This window comes from Moschus berezovskii, chromosome 27 (genome assembly GCF_049115385.1).
Source record: "Moschus berezovskii isolate FMDL1 chromosome 27, NW_MosBer_1.0, whole genome shotgun sequence".
Classification (NCBI taxonomy): Eukaryota; Metazoa; Chordata; class Mammalia; order Artiodactyla; family Moschidae; genus Moschus; species Moschus berezovskii.
The window spans coordinates 6,329,347-6,350,046 of NC_142486.1; the positions used below are offsets into that span (position 1 = coordinate 6,329,347).

The 20,700-nt window shown below is 56.3% G+C and overlaps 2 protein-coding genes and 1 long non-coding RNA gene across 13 annotated transcripts; 2 read left to right on the forward strand and 1 right to left on the reverse strand.

The window, feature by feature from the left end:
• The first annotated feature begins 1,216 nt into the window (after nt 1-1,216).
• MOSPD3 (motile sperm domain containing 3) lies at nt 1,217-3,971 on the forward strand. 6 transcript variants are annotated; one of them, XR_008683743.2, is made up of 7 exons: nt 1,217-1,278; nt 1,749-2,016; nt 2,246-2,321; nt 2,539-2,768; nt 3,238-3,394; nt 3,478-3,642; nt 3,754-3,971. XR_008683743.2 is itself a non-coding variant. In XM_055410181.2 (5 exons), the coding sequence occupies exons 1-5, from the start codon at nt 1,812-1,814 to the stop codon at nt 3,783-3,785; spliced, it is 747 nt and encodes a 248-aa protein (XP_055266156.1). In that variant the 5' UTR covers nt 1,582-1,811; the 3' UTR covers nt 3,786-3,971. The 6 variants fall into 6 exon arrangements, 2 of the variants coding, with proteins under 2 accessions (XP_055266156.1, XP_055266157.1); XR_008683742.2 differs by lacking the exon at nt 1,217-1,278 and adding an exon at nt 1,304-1,442; XR_008683741.2 differs by lacking the exon at nt 1,217-1,278 and adding an exon at nt 1,308-1,446.
• Nucleotides 3,972-7,654: 3,683 nt separating this feature from the next.
• Nucleotides 7,655-20,122, reverse strand: TFR2 (transferrin receptor 2). 5 transcript variants are annotated; one of them, XM_088832955.1, is made up of 19 exons: nt 19,906-20,122; nt 18,968-19,028; nt 18,507-18,756; nt 18,220-18,406; nt 15,505-15,645; nt 15,307-15,418; nt 15,101-15,223; nt 14,615-14,731; nt 14,348-14,487; nt 13,827-13,990; nt 13,024-13,143; nt 12,489-12,571; nt 12,332-12,395; nt 12,170-12,237; nt 12,009-12,085; nt 11,820-11,904; nt 11,496-11,723; nt 10,975-11,115; nt 7,655-8,407 (listed from the first exon to the last, which is right to left on the reverse strand). In XM_088832955.1, exons 2-19 carry the CDS (start codon nt 18,998-19,000, stop codon nt 8,132-8,134), a joined length of 2,409 nt encoding a protein of 802 aa, XP_088689081.1. In that variant the 5' UTR covers nt 19,001-19,028; nt 19,906-20,122; the 3' UTR covers nt 7,655-8,131. The 5 variants fall into 5 exon arrangements, with proteins under 5 accessions (XP_088689081.1, XP_088689079.1, XP_055266146.1 ...); XM_088832953.1 differs by having other exon boundaries at nt 18,507-18,759; XM_055410171.2 differs by having other exon boundaries at nt 19,902-20,122.
• On the forward strand, nt 10,990-17,310 carry LOC129545678 (uncharacterized). 2 transcript variants are annotated; one of them, XR_008683738.2, is made up of 4 exons: nt 10,990-11,101; nt 11,467-11,668; nt 16,157-16,238; nt 16,340-17,310. It is a non-coding gene; the product is annotated as an uncharacterized LOC129545678 (long non-coding RNA). The 2 variants fall into 2 exon arrangements; XR_016036582.1 differs by lacking the exons at nt 16,157-16,238; nt 16,340-17,310 and adding an exon at nt 12,476-15,368.
• Nucleotides 20,123-20,700: the final 578 nt, after the last annotated feature.

Here is a 20,700-nt window from a genome sequence, read left to right on the forward strand (position 1 = left end):
TCTGCACTTTTACTGCTGAGGGCCCAAGTTCAATCCCTGGTCAGTGAATTAAGATCCTATAAGCCACGTGGCACAGTCAAAAAAAAAAGAAAATAACTCTCCGATAGTTTCCCATTAGTCTCAGCATAGAATCTGAAGTCCTACTATGGGCTCTGAGGCTCCAGGTGATCTGTGTCCTCTCTCTCACCTCATCTCATCTCTGAGTATTATTATCTCCCTTTCAGCCTCTTCCATCACACTGGGCCGTTGGCCATTTCTAGTACACATTTGCTTCCAGGTTTTGCTCTTGCTGTTCCCTCGATCTGGAATTCTCCTGCACAGACATCTCGTGGTCCACTTCCTAACTTCAATCAGATCTCAGCTCATAAGTTCATCTTGGTTACTCATTTGTTCATTCCAAATGTCAGGCACTGTTTCAGGTGCCAAAAACACAACAAAACAAAGTCCCACCTCCTGTGAAGAGGAGAGCACATTTTACCTGAACAGAGAGAAACTAAAATAAACAACGAGGTCAAGTAGCTATAGGAGTGCTATGAATGAAGAACACAAAAGCATGACAAGAGGACAGGCAAAGGGAGATTCTATGTTTGACAGGGTGCACAGAGACTTTCAGGTAAGATTAACTTTGTTCTGCTCCACTGCTAACCAAGTGTGTGGTCTGGGGTGACATTCTTCACCTTGTTGAGGTTGTTTCCTCGTCTGAGACTGGAGCTGACGATTCGGTGGGATGATGTGAGCAGCAGGGCTGAACCATAATTCCCTCTGCAAATACGAGTGATTTCAGAGATGAGCTCCGTGCAGGAAGGAATCAAGAGAAGTGCTGTGGGCATAGATTCGAGTCCAACGGGGAGCGACATTCAACTAATACTGTAGAAAACGGCTTCTGCTGCTGCGGAAGCTCTTAGGAGAGGCTGGGATTGAAGAGGAAAAAGAAAGAGGGCTCCCTTGTGGTATGTGATTCTAGCTATCTGGACAGCCTCAAGAGTGGGGAGGAAGGAACAAAGCCCGATTGCCACCTTCGCCCGGGTCCCTCTCCCTAGCCCGCCGCCCCATTTATTCCAGCGTTAGCGTTCTAGCCCGAGACGCCCGTCAAGTGTTACGTCACTGGGATCAAGCGAATCACCGCTTTAGGCGCACCAATCGGCGAATAGTCATAGCTGAGTCGAGGCCGCCCTGGCCAATGATAGAGGCCGTACGGCGGAAGTGCAGAAACGGTCTCCCGAAAAGATGGCAGCCCTGATCCGGCCACAGGTTGATTGGCAGGTGCTGTGACCAGAGGTGAGCTTCAGAGCGTGAGCGGCCGTTCGGAGGCGGAAGCCCGACGAGGCGTGGCCCGAGCTCAGGAAGTGATCGGAGGCCCAGATACAGGAGAGCAAGAGGAGGAAAGAGCAGCTCCGGAAGAGGCCGCGGCGACCAGCGGAATCGGGCCTCGGAGGCAGGGGGCAGGTGTCCCGGGACGCCCGGAAGGGGCGGGGTTTATGGAGATCAGGAACTAAGACGGAAGAAGAGGGCCGGGGCTGGGAGCCGCGAGGGGCTGGGTTTCCCGGGTGGGCGTGACCCTCGAGGTAGGGCTTGGGGGCGGGGCTTAAGGGGACCCAGGGCGCTGCTGGGGGAGAAGGGTTTGGGGGACCTGGGCCTGATCTGCTGGGGGGCCCTATCTAGCGGGGTTCTGAGGCGGCGGCGGCGGGATCAGCCCACGCCCTGCCTTACGATCTCATCCCGTTTCCTTCGCCCCTCTCACCCCTCAGCTTTATACTCCGGGCCCAGTCTCCTGAGCTCTGCCCTCGGATGTTCCACCGCCCAGAGCTTGCATGCGCCGTGGGGCGCCCCAGGACCAGGAGCTGGTGGGTCCGGGGACTCCTGGGCGGGGGTCCCGGGGCGCCCCTCCTCCCTCGGGACCTGTTGTCCCGGTCCTCGTCTTTCCCCCGGATCTAGTATTCAGGGCGGACCAACGGAGCGGACCCCGGCAGCTGCTGACCCTCTATAACCCCACGGGAGCAGTGCTTCGCTTCCGAGGTGAAGGGAATAGGCCCCTCGTACTCGGGATGTGGGTACTGGCGGCAATAGGCTGGGGAGCTGCGTGGGCTGGAGGAGTCAGATGAGTACGGTTGAATGTCCGGCCTTGGCAGAATGGGAGGGTCAAGTCCAGTCCTAGGGTAGAAGGCTGGGGGGACTCCATGGGCGGGGCTTGTGCAGGATTCTCTGAGGCAGTAGTCGATCGATCTCTCTGTGCCTTTTTCCCCAGTGCTGTGCACAGCACCTGCCAAATACACAGTGTTTGACGCGGAAGGATACGTGAAGCCCCAGTCCTGCATTGACATGTGAGTTGAGCCGGTGGGGCGGCTGATGAAAGCCAGTGGTCGGTGCCAGGTTTCTCTGATTTACCCTGCTGTGACTTAGGTCTCGGAGCTAGTGCTCTTCAGCCTGTTTTCCCCACCCTCTGTCTGCATCCTTAAGGGGGAGTTTCCTGGGAGGGTGGGGGCTGGATTCACTTGGATCACTGCCCCTCACTGGGCCTCTCTCGTTTCTCCGGACCAGTGTGATTCGCCACGTGGCCCCCCATCCCAGGCACTATGATGTCCAGGATCGCTTCCGCATTGAGCTCTCTGAGGAGGGAACAGAGGGCCGAGTGGTGGGGCGCAAGGACATCACCTCGGTTCTGAGGGCCCCAGCGTACCCCCTTGAGCTTCAGGGACAGTCTGACCCAACACCCCACCCAGAGCCTCATTCCTGGACAGCACCATCCACGGCCCAGCCCTTCCCAGAGAGTGAGTTTGGGGATGGGAATTCTTGAGTTCTGTAGGGGGAGGGGACTTACCATGACCTTAGAGGTGAGTTCATTTGGATTAGAAGAGGTTTTTTGTTGTTGTCGTTGTTCTGAGTTTTTGTGGGTTTTTTTGGGCCCCTTCTGGGCTTGCAGAATCTTAATTCCTGGACCAGGGATGGAACAGAGGGTCCTGGAAGTGAGAGCACAGAGTCCTAACCAGTGGACCGCCAGGGAATTCCCTTCCATTTCAGCCTTTTGCTTTTTGATAGTAACATTTCTAAGAGTTAAGATTTTATATCAGGTTAGGGAAAAAGCAGACTTCACAGTTTCCTTGGTTTCTGGCCTCCATCTAGAGAGAAAAACTCTTTGTTTAGCTCTAACTCCAGTATTTCCCATCCTGTGTCAGCTCAGTTCAGTTCAATAAGAAACGCCGGTTGAGCAATTACGTACCATGTTGTGTTTTATGGGAGACAGAGGTCCCTGCCTGACACACAGATACACGGGAGCCAGTAATCAAGGCAGAGCTGAAGAGCGGAAAACGATGAAGGACCAGAGGGGAGAGGGTTTCTTGCGCTGTGGGGACAGGGGCTCCAGGGAGAAGAGGACACTTCCAGTGTCCAACGAAAAGTGGGTACACCTTCCACCTTCAGCCTCCTCCCTGGGCTGAACAGGAGTGGAGGCTGGAGCTCCTGATGGGCCTTGTTCCCCAGCCCCTCACCCGCAACTGGCCACCAGCTCCTTCCTCCTCTTCTTGCTGATGGGAACAGTCTCTGTGGCCTTCCTGCTGCTCCCGCTCCAGGATGAACTTGGCAGCCAGCTGCCCCAAATCCTTCACGTCTCCCTGGGACAAAAGTTGGTGGCAGCCTACGTCTTAGGTGAGCCCAGTGGATCCAGGCACAGCGAGAGGAGAGTGGGGGCTGGAAAGAGGGTATACAGAGCCAGCAGGCGCCACACACGACCTTGCTCTTTCTCTCTCCCTTTTCTAGGGCTCCTCACCATGGTGTTTCTCCGGACCTGAGCTCTGCTTCACCTCCACGCCGCTTCCCCGGGCCAGGACATGGATGCAGAAGTGGACGTGAGACAGCCACTGTGATGTTCATAACGTCGTCTCAGCTCCTGCTTCCTTCTTCCTGCCAATCTCCCCCCAGACCTAGGGATTTGTTATCTTTTTCCAAGTTGAATCAAATAAATTTGTAAAATTGAACTGAGAAATATGTAAGAAACACGCCCCTTTCTTCCCACCTCATTCCTCCCCTTCCTCCTACTCCCACCTAGAGGCCCACTGAGGATTTAAAAGACCTAGGTCGAGACCTGGTGCTGCGCCACAAAAACATGTGATCTTGAGCAAGTCATTTAATTTCTTGGAGCTTCAGTGTATGCCTGTAAAATGAGGGAATTGGGAAAGTCGATTCTTAAGACTCCTTTTAACTCTGTCTTAAGGAGAGGATCATGTTGCTAAACCAGCATGTTATTGTTCATTCACTGTTGTGTCCCGACTCTTTGTGACCCCATGGATGGAAGGACACCAGGCTTCCCTGTCCTTCACCATCTCCTGAAGTTTGCTCAAACTTATGTCTGTTGTGTCGATGATGCCATCCAGCCATCTCATCCTCTGTTGCCCCCTTCCCCTCCTGCCCTCAATCTTTCCCAGCATCAGGGTCTTTTCCAATGCCAAAGCTGAAAAGAAACAGACCACCTATTCCCACCTGCTGTTGAACTCAGGTCCCACCATCTTAAGCCATCAGAGCCTCTTGCCAGGGTTGCCAGGAGGCTTCCCTTCCCCAGAATCCTCTTCTGCCTCTTTGTCTCTTTCTCTGCTTTTATTTTGTCTCTTCTTTGACCTCAGCCCCTGTGGCTAAGAAACACCAGGGTCCCTAGCAAGATGGGGGGAAGTGGCACTGCCTGACATAAACTTCAGCCTAACCAGGTGGGAGAAGTGAAGGCAATGGGAAAAAAAGCTGCTTGAAAGACAGGCTTCCAGCCATCCTTCAGATGCAAGGCGAGAGGGGAGGAGGGGAAGAAGGACAGCCAGTGACACTGGCAGATAGATCCTTGATTGGGAACAAAAATCAGCAAGATAACATGCAGACAGACTCGATCTGCTATGCTGCTGGAAGGTTATCAGTTGCTCCAGCTTTGCTTTGGGGGCCTTGGGAGCTGCCCCACTGCCCGGGGAGGGCCTTGTCCTTCCCACACACACAGCAGGGTTCAGTGACATGTAAGTCTGATTCTGTGCAGAGGGTGGCAGCCTGTGTCTAGGATGTGAGCAGGGCTCTCCCCACAGCCCAGCAAACCCCTCACCAAACCATTCACACTGGCCTGGCTGTGCCCAGGACCCCCAAAAGGCATTTGAGGTATCACACTTGAATGAGCTTGCTGTTATCTGCTGAGAAAAGGCCTTGCTGCAGGTGAGATCTGGTGGGAGGGGCTTGGAACGCGTCTTTTTTTAAGCAAATTTCTTAGAAAACAATGCTGAGTTGGCAGCAATTGGAGTGGGTGGGTATTAGTTTCCAGTGGTTGTTTAACAGTTTATCACAAACTAGTGGCTTAAAACAACACAAATTAATTCTCTTATGGTTCTGGGGGTCTGAACTCCAAGATGAATCTTCTGGGGATAAAATCAAGATGTCACCAGAGCTGGTTCCTTCTGGAGGCACCTGGGAGGATGTTTCCTTGGCTTTTCTAGCTTCGAGAGGCCATCTGCATTCCTTGGACGGTGACCCCTTCCTCCATCTTTAAAGCCAAGAGAAAAAATTCTAACAAATGATCATTGTATTAAGTCACTTAAAAAGCCAGGAGTATAGCACCTTCAAGTCTCTGATTCTGACCCTCTGCTTCTGTTGTCACATTTCCTTTATCTCTGATCCTCCTGCCTCCTTTAATAAGAACCCTAGTGATGGGCTTCCCCGGTGGCTCAGTGGTCAAGAATCCGCCTGCCAACGCAGGAGACACCGGTTCAATCCCTGGTCCAGGAAGATCCCACATGCTGCGGAGCAACTGAGCCCGTGCATCACAACTACTGAGCCCCCATGCTGCAGCTACTGAAGCCCTCGCTCCTAGAGCCTGTGCTTCACAGCAAGAGAAGCCGCTGCAGTGAGAAGCCCGGGCACCACAACCAGAGAGCAGTCCCCACTCACCATAACTCGGGAAAGCACTCAGAGCAATGAAGACCCAACACAGCCGAAAAAATAAATTAGAAAAAGGGAGAGAACCTTTGTGCCTAAGTCCCCAGTCCCACCTCTAGCATACCACTCTAGACTTGGTGGCTTAAAAACCAGAAATTAATTTTTTTCACAGTTCTGGAGGCTGGTGTCTGAGATCAAGGTGTTGGCAGGTTTGGTTTTTCCTGATGCCTCTCTCCTTGGCGTGCAGATGTCCCCCTCCTCCCTGGGTCCTCACATGCCCTTTCCCCTCTGCGCACAGGCATCCCAGGTCTCTCCTTGTCCTTCTTTCAAGGACATCAGTCAGATTGGATTAGGCCCATTCTGATGGCCTCATTTTAACTTAATCACTTCTTTCAAGGCCCTTAAAAACAGTCTGAGGCACTAGATTAGGGTTTCAACCTATGAATTTGCACTCTCCATCTCAAAATCCCCACTTAATCACACCTGCAAAGTCCTTTTTGTCATGTAAGGCGATGTTCATTTACAGATTCCGGGCGTTAGGATGTAGACCTTTTCATCCAAGCCTACCTACCTGTCTACCAACAGGAGCAAATGGACAAGGTGGAGGGGGCCGAGAGACAACTTTGGGAAATTTGTTCCGGATGGTATGTCAGGGAAGCAAGGAGTCCAGGAGGCTTCTGACCCCTGAGAGTCCACAAAGTCAGACTCAAGGGCTAAGGAGGGCGCAGCTTCATCCTGGAACCTAGGGGCATCCTGAGTTGTAACTGAACTGGGAAGTCGTTACTTCCCAGTCTGTGAGAAGCAGGCTAGGACCTCACACCATCCTGGGAACAAGAGAGGACAAGCAGCCTGAGAGACAGACCCTGGGATTTACGTAGCTGCCGAAAAATGAGAACCAGGGCCGCAGCCTCCTGAGCCCACATTTAAAGCTAAAATTCCAGCAGCACCTGGAATTTCCTGCCCTCCTGCAGGTTCTACCTCACTGTTCAACGAGGGGCCATAGGGGACCCAGGAGGGGAGAGAGGTCCCAGGCTGGGCCACTCTAGGTTGTGTAGCCATGGCAGTCTCACAGGGCTATGCTCCAAAAGGGCCACCACGCTTGGGAGTTAGTGCTCTGCAGGCTCTATCTTGAAATTTTTAATGATTTTCTCTCTGAACTTAAGTTTTGGAAGTGCAGTCTGATGAGGAAATGGAACCTATCCTGGGGGTCCTGCCACCCCCGATGGATTCTCACTTGTCCCCACCCAATCACAGTTGTCACCCTCCATTCTGAGCAGGGACTGGGGGCCAGCACAGGTCTGGGCTTGGCTCTGGTTAGGGCACATGTGCTGTCTATAGCAAGTTGTGGGGCAGAACTCTGCGTGCCTGTGGGGACCTGCCCAGAGTATTTCCTTGTCTGAGTGATCTGGACATTAAATAACAAACGAAGAGCCACCATGACAGACTGAGAGGCTGCGGAAGGAAGAAAAAGCTTCGCTTTTGCTTTTTGAACAAGAATCTCCGTTCTATCATTTTGTAGCAGCCCTTGCAAATTATGTAGCCGTCCCAGGTTCCAGGATAAGGAACAGAGCCAGTCAGTCCCCTAACCTGTGGTTATCTTGGGAGACCCTCCTATGTCCTCAGGAAGCTTCCTTAGTTCCATAGAAGGAGCTCTTTTCCCCATGGAGACAGCATTCCAAAGTACATCCTCTCTGGGTCCTTCTGCCCAACCCTTCCCCAGGGTGAGGTGAGGGTGAGGAAGACACATAAAAGTGCTATAAACAACAGATGCCACAGGTGGTTTATTGAGGTTCAAAGCCCAGCTCCTCCCACTATAGGCCTCGTGCTGGCCATAACGCTATGGTCCCAGCAGTCTTTCCTACCAAGGATGGCCAGGTCCCAGGGCTTAGGAAACCTTCCATAGTGGTCTCCAGCTGTTGGGGGGAACCCCCGCTCCTGAAGAGGAAGGGTCTGTGATTGAAGGAGCAGAGGCTGCTCTCTAATTAGCTGACAGTATGACCATCCCATTATGGAAGGCATTGCTCCCCTACTACTACCCTGGGTCTGGGATGTGGGGGTGTCTGCGCCAGCGTCATCGCTGGGCCCCTGAGAGTTACGGTAAGGACTGATAAATTAGTCAGCAATGGGAGGTGGTGCACAGGCATCTCTGTCACCCAGGAAGCGGTCAAGAGAGACCAAGGGCTCTCGCCAGGGGGCAGGGGCATGTTCCCAACCCCCGCCCCATACCCCGCCGTGGGCCTCAGAAGTTGTTATCGATGTTCCAGACGTCCCCGCTCAGCGCGTTGGCTGCCCCCTGCAGCGTCCAGGTAAGCAGGGCCAGCTGGCGCCGGAAGCGGCTCTCCTGGAAGCCCAGGCCCCTTGCCACCTGGGAGGAGGTGGCCTCCGGGCCGCCGGCGCGCAGCAGCCGCACGTGGTCCAGAAGCGCGCGGAGTGTGTGGTCTCCGCGACCCAGGAAGATGTGACGGAACGGGGAGTCGGCCGGTGACACGTACTGGGACAGGAAGTAGAACTCCACCTGCGCCGAGAAGGAGACCTGGTCGAAGTCCGAGCCGCAGTTCCAGACCCATCTTGGGACCTCTTGCGCGCTAAGTCAACACTGTTGAGCAGCCTCTTTAAGGCCCACCTCCTTTTAACTACCCAATCAGGAAAGGCCGGTATGTGACGTCACCAGTAGTCAGGTAGGATGCGCCCTCCCACCGTGTTTCGGATTGGATCCCTTTCTTTCTCCCTTGACCCTCCAACCCTGCCTCTAGGACTCCCAGTCTTCCTTCCTCTCCCATTCACTTACCTGCTCAAAGCCTCAAAGAACCGTCTATCGTCCTCACCTCTCCACACCCCGGTCATTCCTGCACCCCTCCGTGAATGTCCACAGCCCAGAGTCAAAGGTCAGGGGACAGGCCGGCCCTTAGGAAGTGCCTGACCCTGGGTCCTCACCCTCTTGACTCATATGTCGTTCAACTTTCCTGAGATGGCCTCGCTCCTAGCCCAGTTCTACCACCTTTCTGCCAGCCGCTCCGATTCCTTCTCCTCCCACCTGTGGGCAGGTCCAAGTTTTGACCTCCACCTTCCTGCTCTTCTCATGACCTATAATACAGTGGTTTTCACCCCTGGCTGCACATTAGAATCACTTGGGGAAGGTGTTGGGGTTTTGTTATTGTTCTTTTTTGAGGGGCAGCATCCAGGGATCTTAGGTCCCTGAGCAGGGATCAAACTTGTGCCCCTTGCATTGGGAGCACAGAGTCTTAACCACTGGGCTGCCAAGGAAGCCTCCAGCCTGTCCATTTTTCCTTCCAAATGCCTCACTTCAGGTGGTATTTGCCACCCCCACCAAAAGCTCAGCTGCTACTAACTTCATTCCCTCTTCAAGCCATTACAATCTGGTCAAGACCTTCCTAAAATTCCACTTTGCTCACATCACCTGCCTGCTTAAAAACTTTCCAGATTTCCTTGATGCCCCAGACCCCCCAAACCCAAACCCTAAAGTTGATCCCTAACCCACTCCCCTCCTCTCCTTCACAGGGCTTCTGTTCCGGCTCTGCTGGTCCACACCCTGCCCCCAAGGAAAGCCAGACCTGTCTCACTGCCGTGCCTTATTCTTGGTCTCTCCACCCTGAAACATCCTCTTTTGGCACCAACCCACGTTTTGTCTGTTCTTCAAGACCTATATTATAGTCTAAAGCAGGGGTTAGCAAACTTTTTTTCCTTCTTGCAAAAAGCCAGACAGTAACTATTTTAGGCTTCGCAGGCCATACTGTTTCTGTTGCAGCTACTCAACTTTGCTGCTGTAGCACACAAGCAACCGCACACAATAGGAAAACCAGTGAGCATGGCTGTGTTGAAAGAAAACTTCATTTATGAAAACAGGTGGCAGACCAAATTTGGCCTTCTGGCTGCAGTTTACCAACCCCTGGTTTAGAGCCACAAAGTTCTCTGGGTCTGGCTCAGCCCTGTTTCGGGTTCTGAAGCCCTACCTCTTTTTTTTTAAGCCCTACATCGTTTACTCTCCAGCTCTGAGTGTGAATCGTTTCTTATGGCCTAATCGTGTCCAGATGGCCTTTATCTCTTGGGGGACACACGGCAACTTCAGGGGAGGAGGTGTCTTTTTGTGTTTCTAGAGCCTGACATAGCAGGGGTTACAGCAAGATCTGTGAATGAGAATAAACCAAGTCCAATCCAAGAGAAAGGAGCCAGGACAAAAGAGCAAGAGGGGTGGGTTTGTGAACAGAAAGACAGTATGACAGAAAAAGGAAGGGGGAGAGAAAGAACAAGACCTTGCAAAGGCCAGGCACAGCATCCCCAAACCGCGCATGCGCTTGGAGTTCCCTGTTCACCCCACACTCACTGAGGATGGCCCTGCTTAGAATTTTGCTCCAGAGACTTTTCCCCACACCCACAGCCCCTATGCACTCAATTCTAGAGGTCAAAGGGTTGCAGAGTTGAGATCTTGGGGTAAGGAAATGGAAGAGGAGGGGTTGGAACTGGAGATGGGGTGCAGATGGAAAATATACAAAGCAAGAGGGACTAGCAAGGAAATAATAATAATCTTGTATAACTTTCACATGACATCTTCTCCAGGCTGCCTTTCTGGGGTTCATCCATCTCACCAGAAGAAGAGGGCTCTCTATGATCTGAATTTCTTAAGCTCTTTGCACCTCCCGAGCCATAATCCTGCCCCTCTTAGACTGTGGACCACCGTGGAGCGGGTGGGTCGGCAGTGGGGAACCGGAGGAGGCGCGATTTGTCTTAGTGCTGCAATTGCGGTAGCCGGGCAACTGTAGCCAAGGGGCCGGCCAGCCTCAGCGGTGGCTCCAGCCTGGCGGGCCTGTGAGCAAAGGACTGCGCGTCTAGGACTAGCAGCGCCGGGACAGCAGAGACCCGTGAAAGCGAAGCGCGGGGAGGAGGGCAGCGCACAGGTGCCAGGTCTGGAGGTGGGACCCGTGAAAGCGAAGCGCGGGGAGGAGGGCAGCGCACAGGCGCCAGGTCTGGAGGTGGGACCCGGTCCCTGAGGAGCGGCCCCCACTCGGCCGCCGGAAGAGGGCGGGGCGGCGCGGACGGCGGCGGCCGGGCTGGGCGGGGCCTCACCCGCATGATGCGCACGTTGTACATGCGCATCAGCCTCTCGTCGCTTTCCTCCGAGCTGTAGATCTCCTTCCGCAGCTTTTCGGCTGCCCGGATGTAGTCTCCCCGCGCCGAGTACACCCACTGGAGGGTCAGCCCGCGGGCCTGAGGGCGGAGGCACGGGCTGGGACCGGCGGCAGGGGCCAGGACCCCGGCCTAGGGTGGGGGGTGGGGTGGGGGGGTCCAGGTGCTGGGGGGATCGGGCTGGGACCCTGGGACTGGCAGGGGTGGGGTGGCGGGTATAGGGGGACAGAATGCTGGGAGCAGGAGGAAGGGAGAGAAGCCCCGTGCTGCTGGGCGGGTGCCAGCGGGGTCCTAGGGGCTTAGTGACTGGGGCGGGTGTAAAGGGGCCAGGTTGGCAGAGAGGCCCTAGACCAAGGGGAAGATGGGGCAGATCCCCCTGGCCTGGGTGGCACTTTCACGGGATGTGGCGCGTCGCTCCCCACACCCCACCAGAAACCCGGAGCCGGGTTGGCGTCTCGAACCTTGAGGTCCCCAGCGAACTCGTTGAGGCTGCCGATGTGCCTGAGGACCACGTCCCCGTAGCGGCCAAAGTCGAGGGGCAGCAGGTGATCGTGGCTGAGACGGATGAGGAGCTGCCCGGCGAGCTGGGCCACGGCCTGGGCCACGGCGGGCAGGCGGCCCCGCAGTACCTTGTGTAGGTTCTCATAGGTATCATCCTTCGTGTGCAGGAACGGGTATGCCGGGCCATCCTGCCGGGACAGGGCGGGGAGGGGGGTGCTGGCGCGCGGGCACGGTGCGGGCAGGCCCAGGGGCTACCGCTCTGGGACAGGGCCCGGAAGTCTCACCTCCAGGAAGGAGAATTCAACGGCAGGAACCCCTGCAAAGGCCGTGAAGGAATAGGCGCTGCTGTCCATGGGCAGCGGCCGGATCCTGGGGAGGGGCAAGAGGGAGCGGGGTGTGGCTTCAGGGTTGCCCACGTGTTCCCCCCCCACCCCCCACACATACAGCTGTCTTCCCTGCCCGCAGCCACTTACACCTCGGCTTCCCAGCTGTGGTTGGTGACCACCACCTGCTCGTAGAGGGTCTGCCCACTGCGGTTGGGAGAATCCACCTGGGGGCAGGGTTGGGGGGGCACCGGTCAGGCTCTAGCAGCCAGCAGCTTCCCTTCATCCCCTACCCCTGGCCGGGCTCTTGCCTGCTTCAGAATGTTCTCAATGAGGCTGATGAGAAGGGGGCTGGTCTTGGCATGAAACTTGTCATCCCCTGCGGAGAGGGAGGGATGCCACGCCTCAGGCTTGGCACCCAGGGGCAGGGTGCACCCGATGGGGGCCAGGTGGTGGCACTGCTCCCCGCTCACCCAGCACTGCGTTGTCCAAGCTCACATAGACCACGGCTTTAAGGTGCAGCACGCTGAGGTAGCCCTGTGGGTGAGGGGTGTGGAAGTGAATTCCCCCCTCCTGCCCGCTCCCCACCTCTCCCCATCACCTGACTCCCTGCCCAGGACCCCAGGTTACCTCCAGCCACTCCATGGAGCCCACACTCCCGAAGTCACCGCCATCCCAGCTGATGAAGAGAAGACTTCGGCGGGGCTGGAATCCTGGGGGCAGTGGGTAGGGGGGAGTGGGAGGGGAGAGGGAGGATGAGCTTGGCTGGGGGGCAAGCAAAGACCCCCACCTCTATGTCTTCCTCAGTCCTGGTCCCCTGGGGTCTCTCCTTCCCTCCCATGAAGCCCCCATCCCAGCCCATCTAACCTGGGTCTGCCCTGACTCAGCTATATCAGTGATGGGGATTGCTTGCATAAGACATCTCCGGGTTAGTCTTCACTAAGGACTATTGGTACTTTCATGTAGTACTTTCACGTTTAAGTGAAGAGATGGAGGTGAAGTGACTTGCCTGGGGCCAAGCAGCCAGGACGTGGAGAAAGTCAGGTTTGGAGCCCAGGTCTCAGTGGCCACCCTCCAGCCTGTGTTCCTAACTGCCTCTCTGCCCCGTCCTGGCTCAGGCCACACAGACCCAGCTGCCCGGCCCAGGCCCAGGTCCTGACCTTACCATTGCTCACCATGGAGGAAAAGGTCCGCACCAGCTCCAGCAGTATGGCGGTCCCCACAGCGGACTTGGCCGCTCCTGGGCCCCACGCATCCCTCTGGGCCCCGATGACCACATACTGATCTGGGGGAGGGGGTGTTAGGGGCCCACTTGTTACATGGGCAGAACCCAGAGACTTCTCCCTTGACCATGGGAGGGTCTGTTTCTCCAGGACCCTCACATCTCCGCAGCCCCAGCCTGCAATCCTGGCTGTCCATAAAGAGTGCCTCTCCTCCCCTTGGCCCTTCCTGGATGGTCTGCTCCTTCATCGAGGTGCCTGGGGTCATTCTGGACTCCATTCTCTCCCTGATCAGCATGTCCCTCTGTCCCTCACCGAGTCCTGATGAGTTTTCCCCTTTTAAATCTCTCTCTGACCCTTCCCACTCACACTCCCACCACCAGCATCCTCATCGGAGCCTCATCACAGGCCTCCATGTGCCGCTCCTCCAGTGCTTCTAGGTACCACACTCTTCAGCTCAAGAACTCTGATTCCTCACTGTTATCCACATCAAGTTATGTTTGAAAGGCTCGTCTGTTGTAATCTGACCTCCCTTTCATGCTCTAACGTCATCCAACTTAGGCTTGTTCACCTCTGGTTCTAGGGAACTCACTACTATGCGGAACTGCCATTCTATCTCTAGACAGCTTTGACCATGAGGTCTCACTGCCACCCACCCCTACTCAGTCCCAGCCCGGGCCCAACTTGCCAGCCTCTTCCCCCGTCCCCGGCAGGGTGGGTGTGTGAGATGCTGGGCAAGCAAGCACACCTGGCTCAGAGCGGCCCTCAATGCAGCCAAAGATGTTACTGATGGGGGTGGAGGCCCTGTGGTTGTTGACCCCCAGGTGCAGGCCTGGTCCAGGGCCCAGGCGATAAGGGGAGACTGGTAGGCGCCCCTGCCATTCCTGGGGGGCCACAGGGCCTTCAAGCTTCCTGGAAAGGGGTGGGACAGAAGGAATTAGTGGCAGAGAGGCCCCGGCTATAGACGAGTCCAAAGCCCTGCTCTTCACTCCTCTCCCTCCCACCCTCTGGCTCCAGCTCTCGGCATCTGTATCCTGGTTGAGGGGCCAGGGCTGCCTTGGACAGTTTGCAGGTTGTATCCTGCTCAAGGGTGCCCAGCAGAGGGTGTCATAGGACCTGGAGTTCCACTCACCAAAGGGTGGCCCCTGGCAGGAGGCTGTGCCCACCCAGAAGAGCCGTCTTGTTCTAGCTCACCCAAGACGCCTTATGAGCTAGCTGCAGCATCCCTCTCCCTGCCTCCTCCCCTCCTGGTCCCCACATGGTCCTCACCTCAGAAGGAGGGAGGCAATGTCCGCACTGATGGGCTGGGCTGGGATGCTTGGGAGACCCGAGGATTGGACTGGAGGGAACTGGGTCTGATTGAAGGAAGGGAAGCCAGGCGTATAGGGGTCCCCCGTTCCCAGGTGCACCTGTTGGGAAAGGGGTGCCCAAACTGAAACAGAGCCAAGCTCCCAGAACAGCATGCCAGCCTCATCCTAGGCAGGGCGCTACAGCCCAGGGACCCCAGGAAGGCACTACAGCTCCCCCAAGACTCACGTGTCCATACACAGCCCGGTGGCTGGACAGGCTGAGCTTGTGCGGGCCCTGGGAGAAGTCTGCCGGGTCTGGATATATGAGCACTCCTTGGGCCCCAAAGTCCTGGGCACTGGCCACCTGGGGAAGGCACGTGGCTAAAGGACCCCTTCTCCCAGAAAAAGCAGATTTAGAAGGGAAGAAAGTGCAAATAAAAGTGGAATGGCAGGGCCTCTGATCTGTAGCTGTGGGCACGCGGTGGACCTCACCTTCCACGCTCCCGCAGTGCCTTGGCGGCCCCGAAGCCCCATATTCCCTCCAGTTTCTGTTCCCAGCCTCAACCTCCTGATTCTGTTCCCACCGAGTTTCTTACAGCCCATTTGGTTCTCCCTTTTCTCCCTCTGACAGCCTCCTGGGCGCTTCTCATTTGCTGTCATCCGATGCTCGGGCTCCCCAGCGGGCACCCTCCCCGTTCCACTGCCCCAGGTTCCATCCTCCGGGGACCCTCACCTTCTGGGCAAAGTTGATCACTCCCAGGCGCACCAGCAGGAGGCGCCCCGCCGGCTCCACACCCCGAGCCCGCAGGTCCTGCAGGTCCTCCGGCCGCCCGTAGTGGGCGTACACCAGCTTTCCCTGGGGAGAAGAGGATGGGGAGGCCGTGAGGCGCGCCCAGGGAGAGGACAGGCCGCCCCATCCTGGGGACCGGGCAGGCTCACCGTGGCGTTGCCCGTGGCGCTGTAGGGGCAGTAGACGTCGGGGTCCTCCAGTGGCAGCTGCTCCCCATGCTTCCCGGAGGCATCAACCCAGTGCAGGGTGTTGGGGTGAGCCCTGAGGAGCCGGGGTGGTGAGCGCCCCACCGACAGCCCCACCCACCCCGCCACGCCCCAGCCCCACCCCCACCCCGCAGCACTCACGGATCTGGGAACTGCAGCCCTACGTAGTGCGTGTCCATCCACACGTGGTCCAGCCTCTGGCGCAAGAGCTCAGTGCGGATGTCCTGAGCCAGGGCTGCCATTCCGGCCGACCCGGCTACCCTTTCCCGAAGACTGGTCTGCCTGTGCAGGGAGAACGGGGATTGAAGTGCTGGAGGAGACGGGGCGGGGCGGGGATGGGGGGCGCTGGGACATCTGAGTGCCTGGAGGAGAGGGCTGGAGCAGGGAAAGATGCCAGAGGTGTGGGGTGGCCCCAGCCCTGGGCAGTGAGGGGCTCTTAAATCTCTCCTGCCATGACTGCCAGGGTCTCCAGGACTTACTTCTGCTTACGCCTCAGCTTCTGATGGTCGGGGTCCTCTCCACCATCCCTGAGGTTCTTCCTGGGGCAGGCCAAATGACCCACACCACCAATCTATCTACTGTCCCCTCCACATGTACATGCACTGGTCTGTGCTTTGCCCCTGGCGTGAAAACACTTTTCTTCCAAAGGGCTCTCCAGGCAGAGGTGAGGGTCCTGCACCCCCTCCTCCTACAGCTGGGCCTCGCGGGGACACCTTCTACCATGTTGCCGGTGGAAGCTGGGGTCACTTGTCTTGGAGACCTCACCCTGTCTTCTTCCACACTCACCACTTAGCTAGCCAGCCTGCTGTCACCTGAACGCTCCCTGATCGTCCATCTCACCTGTGCCAGGGCCACCTCCACCCCCCACATCCTAGGTGAGCTCTCTCTAAACCAGCTCCACCTGTGCTCTTTCCATGGCAGAGTCCTCCCTCCTCAGCATCACACTGAGTGCCCCTTCTACCTTTCGCTTTGGCAGAAACCTGGCTGTGCCCTGGGGAGCCACGTCTCCTGCGGAACACTTGAAGAAGGCAGCTCAGGCTTTCTTACCACCAGAGCCCAGAGCTCCTGGCTCCACCACGCACATTTCTGGCCATTTCTCCACAGGTGAAACTCTTTTCCTTCGAAGCCTGTGCCATCCAGCAACCCCATCCTTTGTCCCTCCTCACATCTCTTATCTTCTAGCCAGTTGGTCACTAATCCACTGTCAATGAGGACTCTGGCATCTGGCCAGCCACCTCCCTGGCCACAACCTGAGTCTCGTCCCCAGAAGTCCATCTTTGGAATATTGATCTGATTTACTGAACACCTACTAAGTGCCACACAGAGCGGTCAGTGCTGGAGACTCCCGGATAAATAGGACACAGAATCTCACTCTCTGACTGGAGCTTTTCGGTTTGAAACTCACTCCCTTAGCGTCACCATACCTGTTCTTCAACCCCATCGGGGTTTCTCCATATCTGTCTGATTTCCAAATCTGTCTGATTTCTCCATATCTATCAGTTCTTCCCTGGCTTCCCTCCTTCCCCATCCAGCCTAGAGGCATACATCACCTGTTGCCTGCTCCCTCTCACTGCCTCCCTCGCACCTCCCTGCCCTTTGATGGCATCCACAGTGCCACACCCCACCCCTACACCTGTCAAACCATCCACCTACTCAGACTGTACCCAGACTACCAAGTGTTGCTCAAGAAAAAAAAAAGTCCATGCATGTTGCTGATGCCATAGATTTAAGATCTTCAAGCAAAATGGATCCAGCAGTGTATCAACAAATAATGATGCACCTCGACCAAGTTTATGTTGATCTCATGAAGACAAAGAAATCTATTAATACAAATGACTACATAAACATCAGAGAAGAAAAATCATGTGATTACTGCAATACGTTCTGGAAAAATGTTTGAAAAAATTTCGATTCTTGTTCCTCTTTTCTGATCATTAAAAAAAATGTCTCAGTAAGCTAGGAATAGAAGGATACTTCCTTAATTCACTTTTAAAAAGCTGACTGGGGGGAGTCTCTGGTGGTCCAGTGGTTGAGATTCTGCTTTCACTGCTGAGGGCCCGGGTTCAACCCCTCAGTTCCCTTAGTCAGGAAACTAAAAGCCCTTAAGCCAGTGCACCATGGACACAGTGACAAAGTATTAGAAAAACATTCCCATGAAAGTTAGGAAATAGGCAAGGATGTGTATTATCATCATTACCTAAATCATACCTTCTCCAATGCAGTAAGAGAAATGAAAAAGACCTAAAAGATAAAATGCATTTGAAAAGAACCTATGCATCTCTCACTAAATATAGAATATATGATCTTGAACTTGGGAAACCCAGGAGAATCCACTAAAAAAATGATTCCTGATGTCTTCTCTGGACCTCCCGGGCGGCAGCTCCTTCCCACTACAAAAAGTTGACCTCAGCAGGACAAGAGGAACACCGGCCTACTTGTGCTGGGATGGCATCCCCCGCAGATTGAGAGACAGTCTGCCCACAAATGCGTTTGCTTCTTTTTCTGGTTCCCTAAGCCCCTATTTCTCTGATTCCCCCAGAGCTCCCCACTGCCACAGGTCAAAACCTAAGCTCCTCAGTATGTCGTTCAAGACTTTTCCTGGGTCTGTCCCACATCATAGGTGGAGGCTGGACCTCCCTGTGCTTTTTCAGTCAGCTCCCTCGGCTCCTAAATACGCCCTCTGCAGTCTCATTTCTGGAAGTCCACCCCACCCCCCAGTGCCTGCCATCCTTCCCAGGACCACTGAACAGGGAGGTCAGGGCGGCTGGTGGAAGGACTCAAGGTCCTGGGCGAGGAGGACTCAAGATGAGCGGATGATGGTTTTTGAGGGCTGGAACAGGACAAGCTGATCCTCACCTGATGGAGTCTTCCAGACGCCCCTCCCCCAGGAACCGCAGGAACATGGCCTGGAGGTCACTCCAGTACAATGTGCCCTGGTGAGAGTCTTGGCTCAGCTCATCAATCAGGTCTTCGCTGACCACCATGACGTCATCCCCGCATGCCTGGCACGACCCCCGGAAGGCCACATAGCCCAGGAGGAAGGCTGGTGGGTGGCAAGATGAAGATTCTCCTTGTGCCCTTCCCTGGACCCCAGACATCCCCCCAAGCCCAGACCCTCCAGTGGGAGTGGGGGTGACTCTCACCCCCAGTGAAGATCAGGAGGGCTGTCAGGACCAGGTAGGGGGCCGCTTTTCGTCCTGCTGCTGCCCAGAGTCCAGGGTTTTGCCGAGTTGGTCGAGAGCCCAGGGGCTCGGGGCCCCTCAGCTCCATGGGGAAGAAGTGGGCCGGTGGTTCAGCCCCCTCCTCCCCGTCTTCTTCTTCCTCCTCCAGGCGTCCCTGCTGGGTGCCCTCCACACGCTTGTAGATGGTCTGAGAGGGTCCTGGGGACAACCTCTGCTGTGGGGGGTGTGGTGTGCATGAGATCTGGGAAGGGGAGGAATCTGGCAATAATAGTGACTTTGGGGTGCCATGAAAACAAGGCAGCGAAGAGGGTCCTGAGAGGCAAGCTGGACAGGAGAGTTAGAGATGGGAATGGGAGGAGTTGGGGAAGGGGCTGGAGGACGGAGAGAAGGCCTAAGGGTCTCCCGACCGCTCCCGATCTTACCGCTCTTCGGAGTAGACCCCCAAGCCGCTCCATGCTCGTGCCCCCTCCTGAGCCCTGCAGGCTGTCCCCCACCCCAGTGATAAACCGTTTGTGGGAGCCCCAAGAGGCCCCTTATCGGTCCTGGCAGGCAGCCTGAGCCCAGGCCCTTCTTCACCTTCCCCCCTCGCAGGGTGGGGGCACAGTCCTGGCTTCAGTCCAGCCTTCCAGACACGGCCCCCCGGCCCAGGCTAAAGGACGGACCTGGGGCTTTGCCCTCCCCTTGCAATCCTTCCACAGTTCCACTCCTGCCCACTTCTTGCAAAACAATCAATTTTTTGACCTTGGGGCAGACTTTGGCCTTTAGTTCCCATCAGGGTTGGGGGAGGGAGGCTGATGGCCAGGGAGGGTGGAGACATGGATGACCCCTCCCCCTTCCTGCTTCTTCCCCTCCCGGTGTCCTAGGGAACTTTCCTAAGCTCCTTACCACGAACACCTCTGCCCCTTCCTCACTGGCCTCACAGGCTCCCCAATATCCACGCCCTGAACACATTAGTTGCTCTCCCTGTTTGGACTCAAGGGATCCCCAGCTGAAGGGGCTACAGAAGTGTGACCTGGGGTTTGGTCTGTCCCATTGTCTGTCTGAAAGGGGGGACTAGCTCCTGCCAGCTGCTGGGGAGGGGGGTGCATGGGTAGGAGCACATGGTCAGGCAGGACCAGAGAGTGTTCCAGGATGGGGGTCCTGCTTGGAGTCGGGGATCGATGCCCCATCAGGCATCAGTGGAAAGAGTCCTGACCGAGACGTGAGCAGAGCTGGGTGACGTTGGACAACTCATGGTCCTCCGTGGGCACCCGCGCCTCTTTGGTGGCCAAAGGACTTGGACCACACGGGTTTCCATCTTTTGGGGGCCTGAAGGCCTCAGAACACACATCACAGACACAAAGTGCTAAATTTTACCTACAATTCCAGGCCGAGGGCGCAGGTCCCCAAGCCCCGCGGAGAAGCCCAGCGCAACGAGTTCTGGAATAGGGCTCAAGGAGCCAGTGTCCGGGTCTCCCTTGGGAAACCTCGGTTCCTACCCAAGTTCGGAGGGAAGTTCTGAGCTGCTGCTGGGGCGAACCAGTGCCCCAGTCCCTGTCCCACACTTGTCACCACCTAGCGCCCCGGGAAAAGACAGCGCTGACCGGCTCACCCGAACTGTGGGTCCAGGGGAGCTTAAGTGCTGCCTCGCCAGGGGCCAGAGGCCCCGCCCACCGGGCCCCGCCCCGCCCCGCCCCCGGGGCTGCCTCCCGGCTCCGTCACTCCCCGGTTGCCTCCTCCCCCAACTCGGCTTCCCTCTGCGGCCGTATTGAGCGTCTCTAACGGGAACTCGCTCTGTAGGATCCTCCCTGGATTGAGGCCCCCCTGAAACCCGAGGCCTCCGGGATCCCGCGGCTCTGCCCTCAGCCGCAGACTTTGCCCCGCTGTCCACCGTGTAATTCCGCATGGGTGTAGGTGTGGCCCTCCACTCTCCTCCCTCCAGACTCGTGCTCCAACTGCCCACCTCCAAAGAGGCCAAACTTTTTTTTTTCTTAAAACATGTTTACTCCATTTAACCCAGAAACTTCACAATCAAGAGGACAAGTGGGGAGGGGAAAAAAGGGGGGCGATGGGAGCGTTCAGGGGTGGCTGTCGATCCTGCGCTTGCAGAGCCGAGGTGGGGGAAACCTTCTCCTTCCGTTCGCTTTCCCTCCCCCACCGCTGCGGGCGGGCCTGT

What these genes read in the sequence shown, in the direction of transcription:
- MOSPD3 (XM_055410181.2), top strand. Translation starts at nt 1,812, where the DNA reads ATGCGCCGTGGGGCGCCCCAGGACCAGGAGCTGGTGGGTCCGGGGACT. An exon ending in CCCCAGTCCTGCATTGACAT is followed by an intron (nt 2,322 to 2,538) that starts GTGAGTTGAGCC and finishes TCTCCGGACCAG; the next exon opens with TGTGATTCGCCACGTGGCCC. An exon ending in GGCCCAGCCCTTCCCAGAGA is followed by an intron (nt 2,769 to 3,438) that starts GTGAGTTTGGGG and finishes TGGGCTGAACAG; the next exon opens with GAGTGGAGGCTGGAGCTCCT.
- TFR2 (XM_088832953.1), bottom strand. Translation starts at nt 19,000, where the DNA reads ATGGAGCGGCTTGGGGGTCTACTCCGAAGAGCG. An exon ending in GCGCCACGGGCAACGCCACG is followed by an intron (nt 15,224 to 15,306) that starts GTGAGCCTGCCC and finishes TCTTCTCCCCAG; the next exon opens with GGAAAGCTGGTGTACGCCCA. An exon ending in TGATCAACTTTGCCCAGAAG is followed by an intron (nt 14,732 to 15,100) that starts GTGAGGGTCCCC and finishes TGCCTTCCCCAG; the next exon opens with GTGGCCAGTGCCCAGGACTT.